We start from the raw sequence: 6,435 nt of genomic DNA on the forward strand, positions 1-6,435 counted from the left end.
ATGGCTTGTCTTATTGTGAATGGAATTGAACAACTAACCATTCCCTAGTGTCCACTTATTTAAGTTTTAAGCATCAGTGAAATGGCAGGAGGGGTGGGGGGAGCACAGTCCCTTTACTTCCCTGAAACTATTACATAAAACAAAAACATTCAGCTTGTTTCATGAACCCTGATTAGTGCTACTCTTGGACTTCCTTACTTAGTCCAAGATATTGTTAATCAGGGTCTGTGAAATTGGACGACAATGTATTAAACCTCAATAACAAACTGAAAAGTGAACATTTGAGTAATTCTGACATTGGTGGAGATAAAATAAATTCCTTCCTGTTACAGAACAACAATCAAGCGGCTGAGATTTTGGGGTTGGTTTCACAGATCCTGATTAGCACTAGTATTGGACTACATTACCCAATGGTAAGATTTAGTCCAAGATTAGTTCTAATTGGGGTCTGTGTAACCACTCGTTAGAGTCGAACCGTACTCCCTGAATCCATGCACCAAGTCAACCACCAGGAGCAGCCAAGGCCAAGCCTAGCGGCCTCTACAGGGACATAAGGACTGTCAAGGGAGGGTAAATAATCTGATTCCATCAGATAGAAGAATCAGGAGTGACCAGGGCGGGCAAGACCGGCCCCACAGCACTAGAGCTTTGTCTGGAGCAGCGCGGAGAGAGGGAAGCAAAGAGGTAATAACTGATGCAAAGATCTTCAGTGTAGTTTTTGATACCCTCCCTGAACCAACTTGCACACAGGAATTAACAGGCAATACTCGGCTCATGTCACGCTGTTAACAAACTGTTTTATTGTTATAAGTGGAATGTTTATACACAACCATAAAACCAGACATAGTTGGTGTATATTTTCTGATGCTCACATAACAATATTAGTAATGGCCAGCAGCAATAAACTGACGTGAGGGACTTTGCATTTAAGTACAATTCATCAAATTCATTTCTCAGATAAACACTGCTTTATGGGTTCAATTTCAAGATACCAATGAAAATCACAAGGTGTCAGAAAACAGCCTATCAGCAGCAGCTTCATTTTGCCCCATTTAACATTTATCTTAGACCATGCCTCATGAGCTTTTACTGTAATTTTTCTCTGCTTTGTATTTTTAAAAGCTAAAATCTCAGACTATGAATTCATGAGCTTTTAATTTTTTTTTTTTTTAATATATATTTATTTATTTTTAATTATTGAGTAATATAAATTATGTACTGAATTTGCATTAAATTAAGGGTTACAATGGGAGAGAAGCCACATGGCTGTTTTTCTGCTTTTAATTGATAAATTATAAAAACAAATGATATGCTACAACTGTGGTAACATTATAGTGTTACAGTGTATTTGAACAATGTTTAACAAAGGGAGTAGTATGTTTTTAAAATGTAGGTTTTCAACATGTAGACTGAATCTTTCCCAGTGTCTAGTTTAGGTATCAGCAGTTTAATAAAGCGTCCTAATACAGTAGAATACACAGTACTACACTAACATAACAAAGGCATGACTTTTTGTAATGATACAATCAAAAAGAGAAATGGGAATGGCAATTGAAGTGTTTACTCTTTAGAAGAACTCCTGTGCATTGACATTGTATCAATGACGTAAGAAAAGCAGACTGAGACCTCAATTTTAGTACAAATCAGGTGATGTGATCTGTGGTGTGGGACCTCTAGCAGAAGCATCCAGCGTGTTCCACTGAAATTTTAACCACTTTCACCGTCAGGGTCTGCAGCAGGAAGTGCCACATTGTAGTGGACGAGCTTCAGAACGTGCAGAAAAGGCATTTATGCAGGTGGAGACATCTGCGGGAAGGAACTTTTTACACCAGGTTTCTACCCATAAATTACATTGACGCATACTGAAATTTATCACTGATTTCCAATTGTGTTATTGACCAACGGGAAGGGCCTTTGCTGGCAGAGAATGAAATCAAAGGGTGTGTTGGCATTCTGGTTATTGTCTGTCAGTAAAGGACTGACGCGTCAGTCATTCACGCTAAAGAAATCTATTATTTCAGAATTGTGTCAAAACAAATAGTATTCAGAATGAGTATGCTTTGCAGCCCTGCATATGCTGTAATCAATAGTTATTTTAACATCAACAGTTTTACATTTCTGTAGCAGGTGGTAGGCTTACATATGCAGGGACTGGGATGTGATGAAATACTCCAAGGTTTTGCTGTGGCAGTCCAGGTGGGTGCCACAAAGGCAGACTCTATTAACATTATCGACTATTCACTCCACCTCATCAGAAGAATGGGCCACGCTGCGACAGATCAAAGCACGTACCAACCTGAACACAGGGAATATGAATTTAGAAGCGTCTGTTGTTTTTGCATTGCTGCTATTTAAATCTACCTCACTGGATGTAAGCATTTGTGAGAGCTTGTCCATATTGGTTTACCTGCTGTCATTTAATCATTCACAATGGAACAGTAATAAACATGCTATCTTCTTTTCACCTCACGTTTGTTCCCCGTATTATATTAACATATCCTTGTAATCCCCTTGCACTCCTCTTGCATTATGTTGCATCAATCTCTCTACCTCCACGTTCACTTGCACATTCAGTCACAAAAACAATCATTTAGCCTGGAGATCCTCTCATTTTTTTTTCTAATTGGTATGCACTAACTTAACATATTGTCGACTACTTATTTAAACAAAAACTAACACCCCCATTTTGCCTTTCTGGACGTCTTATTACGAAGTATAAGAAGTTTGAAAAAAAAATAGGCTTTCATGTGGAGGAATATTGAAAAATACTACAAACAATAGCAAAACAAAAAGCAATGCTGGCAAGTAAAACTAATTTCTTCATTTGTACAAAACTACTGTGGATGGGATCCATTGTGAATATATAGTCCAGCCATTTGATCTTATTACTGTGTGTATGTGTTTTAAACAAATTAAACATATTTTATTAAATATCTACTCCTAGCAAATGTTAAATATAATCAATTTGTTTCTTGGAATATACTTGAAAATGTCCAACATCTGAGTTTTAACCAATTTGTACAATTTTCTTAATACTGATTTTGTAAGTCATTATTTTCATAACAGGTTGATAAAAATGTAAAAACTTAACTGTTGTTTATTATTTGTGATATTTTCTATGATAATATTCTGAACAATAACATAGGAGCTTATTTACTACATCTTAAGCATTTCCAAAGCTTCCCCTTGCTTTACAGCCTATCCTAGCTGCATTGTCATGAATTTCAACTGCAAAATCACAAAGGCTCAGATACACAGGATTCTCACTCCCAGTACAGGACTGAATCATTTTTTTAGAATGGAATGTTTGTTTTCACATCTTCATAAAATGGCAGTGTGATCACAACATGTCTCTTGTGCCAGGTGTAGTATTCTCTTTTATCAAGGTTGCATACACAGTTTTGTACACGTTTAAAACAGTCTGAACCGAAGGCCTTTCCACTGAATTTTTCTTTTTACATTCTCTGTGAATATCGAACAGGTGAAAGCGGACAACATCGCTCCCTTCTACTTGCCCCAGTAGGAAGTCAACTACACTTGGGATTTTCCATATGTCTGTTTTCTCATCGTAGGCAGGCATCAGTGTGTCTGTAAACGGCATTTCCTTAGCATGAGGCCACAGCTGCTCAGGTGCCACAAATTCTCCCAGCAGTTCCCGATGGCCACATTTTATTAGCAAGTTGGCATTTCTGTCAACTAGAGGGAGGGCGTCCAAGTCATTTGCCACAAGATGGAAGTCGTTGGTTAACAAATACTGAGACAAGGTCTTGCCAAGGTCATTTGAGTCGCACATTACACGAGTGCCCAGCGGGCTGCTGTGGAGAAAGTTAACGATGGCCACATACTCCATGGCCAGGCGGAATCGGTTATGCCAAGTGTTCAGGCTTTGGTACTTCACAAGGTTTAACACTGCATTGAGATTCATTAGCGAGCCCAGCGGTTGGTACTCTGTAACAACTGCATTATCTTCCACACAGAACCCTACTAGGGTGACTACGTATTTGCTCTGCAGTGCTTTAAGCATCTCCAGTCCATGCAGAAAGTCCTCCTGAAAATCATGACCAGTAAGCTTTGAAAGAGCAACCTTGTGGCCCTTCCACTCGGAAAGAAAGACCTGTAACACAGAAGACAGAAAACTTAGCAAATATATGTATATATATTTTTTACAATTAAATTATTGGTCTTTCAGAAAGCATTTCTTAATGTATCCATTGCACTGGATCCTTGCAGACTCAATGAAAGATTTCCCTCTACACATGCACACAAATCTTGACTAGGGATGAGTTAGCGTACACAAAACAAAAATCATATCTCAGGTATTTTATTTATTGTTCAAGGCATTGAAACATGCAATTAATACTTTATTTGATATAAGTTAATTAAATCTATTTCTGAACAGTTGACAAATACTGCCTTCATGCAAGAGTTTCTTTGAAGAGAAAAGGGTTTGGCAATTATTTCCAACTCAGTTTCCTCATATTAAAGGGGCAGGTTAAATGTGTCATCCTCACTCTGTCAATCTTCCAGCTCAGCCAGGACGGCTGGTTAGGTAAACCAATCAGTGAGGTAGGAGAGCAGTTTAATCAACCTGATTTAAATGACCTTTGGTGTGTAATTTAATGTAATAAAATAGTGTCTATAAATCAGGAGAAATATGTTGAAATGTAATTAGTAATACTCAACAAAGATAAAACTAAATCTACAATATGCTAAATTATGTATTCAGTATTTAACATGTATTATTTGATTGTATGCTATATACTGTGGCATTGCTTTGGAGTTTTTTTTTTTTTTTTTTTTTTTTTTTTTATGTAGTGGAGAGTAGTGCCGGTCACTGGACTGGAGTAGCGGAGTACTTTACTGCTCCAAAATCTAACCCCTAATCTTGACCACCACTTGTGACCTCAGCCAAATTAAAACCCAAATATATTACATTCATCATAAAATGGGAAGACTAACCTGCTTGACAGCCCCTTGGCCAATCACCTTCAGTTTCCTAACTTCCTTTCTTACAGCGTCACACTGCAGCCAGGGGGTGCAGTTCTTCATGGTTCCCATTTTGAAGTGACCATGAGGGCACATGTGGTGAAAGTGTTCCTGCTGGTGACTTCTTTGATACAAAGAATCAACATACAGGTAGAACACAATGTTCCCACATAACAGCGCACCAAGACACACCAATACTATGGGGATCTCCCTTCGAGAACGGTCTGCCTTGACCATGATTTCACCTACCTATAATGGGGAGGCAAGTAGAAAATTATTGTATGTATTATTAGTTGTATTAATTGATATAACATGTCCAAGATTACAGACAGCAACTCATGACAATCTACAAGGTGGTTCAGTTGTCATTTGTCTTGATTAGTTCATCATTAGTTGAACATGTGGCAGTGTAGATTTTGAAGGTAGCAACATCTTAGCCACATACATTTATATAGGTATGATTTTTACATGGTCTAATGTTGCTTCCTGCAACACTTCTTTGCACACATTATCCAGCCATATCTGTGAACTGGCCATCTGACTTTTGAGATACCTTGTATTAATTTTTACAGTTTATGTACCTTACACAGGGCAGACAAATAGAAAATAAGAAACACTCAAACTATAAAGCAAAGCCACTGAAGAAAAATTTAAGCACTCAGCTGGTAAATTGTACACTAATAGTTTCAACAGAATTATGATGAATCAATGTCAGACTAGCCTACATCCCAGAACTTGATGACATGACGTCAAGTCACACCTTCATTTTAGTGAAAACAATGTCTCCATTAAACATAAAAAAATAGGGTCATGTGATGCCTTAAATATTTTAATGCCGTGTGTTTCTCACAAAACGGAGTACTGTGTAGCAAACTGGAGATATTCGAATAATCTTCCAAATCGCGATACAGTACTAAACATATAACTTAAAACGCTTGCAAACCATATTTTCACATACCAAGATAGGACGGCATATAAGTGAATAAATTAGCTTACGTTTTAAAACTGTCCTGCAGAACAGTTCTTTTTCACACACGTTACAGTCGGATTAAAAAAAAAAAATGATAGCGTTAAATATAAGGTACGCAAAATTTTCGCTTTTTGTTTTTTGTTTCATTTTACACCAAAAAAAATTCATCTCGACTACATTGTTATACACTTTCAACCGGATATGTTCTTAACAACTGTCTCCTTTTCCGTTTCTAGTGAAAAACAAATAACGTAGCTCACAGAATCTAGACTTGACAATCCTCTTTTCTTAGTGGAAATAGTGCCCTCTAGTGAGCAAATAATCAATTTAATAAGCTTCTTTGAGAGAGAGAAACAGAATTGATTTTGTAAAATATAAACTTGATAGATGAGTTATGTGGTGAAAAAGTAATTGGCCATTAATAATTATACCTATAATAATACTATTATTGGAATAATTGTAAAATATATGTTAATATT

General features: G+C 37.0%; 1 protein-coding gene across 2 annotated transcripts; it reads right to left on the reverse strand.

The window, feature by feature from the left end:
* Positions 1-3,079: 3,079 nt before the first annotated feature.
* Positions 3,080-6,151, reverse strand: pomk (protein O-mannose kinase). 2 transcript variants are annotated; one of them, XM_041218740.1, is made up of 3 exons: positions 5,983-6,151; positions 4,960-5,235; positions 3,080-4,114 (listed from the first exon to the last, which is right to left on the reverse strand). In XM_041218740.1, the coding sequence occupies exons 2-3, from the start codon at positions 5,221-5,223 to the stop codon at positions 3,341-3,343; spliced, it is 1,038 nt and encodes a 345-aa protein (XP_041074674.1). In that variant the 5' UTR covers positions 5,224-5,235; positions 5,983-6,151; the 3' UTR covers positions 3,080-3,340. The 2 variants fall into 2 exon arrangements, with proteins under 2 accessions (XP_041074674.1, XP_041074682.1); XM_041218748.1 differs by lacking the exon at positions 5,983-6,151 and having other exon boundaries at positions 4,960-5,377.
* Positions 6,152-6,435: the final 284 nt, after the last annotated feature.

Source organism: Polyodon spathula, chromosome 2, assembly GCF_017654505.1.
Source record: "Polyodon spathula isolate WHYD16114869_AA chromosome 2, ASM1765450v1, whole genome shotgun sequence".
NCBI classification, from domain to species: Eukaryota; Metazoa; Chordata; class Actinopteri; order Acipenseriformes; family Polyodontidae; genus Polyodon; species Polyodon spathula.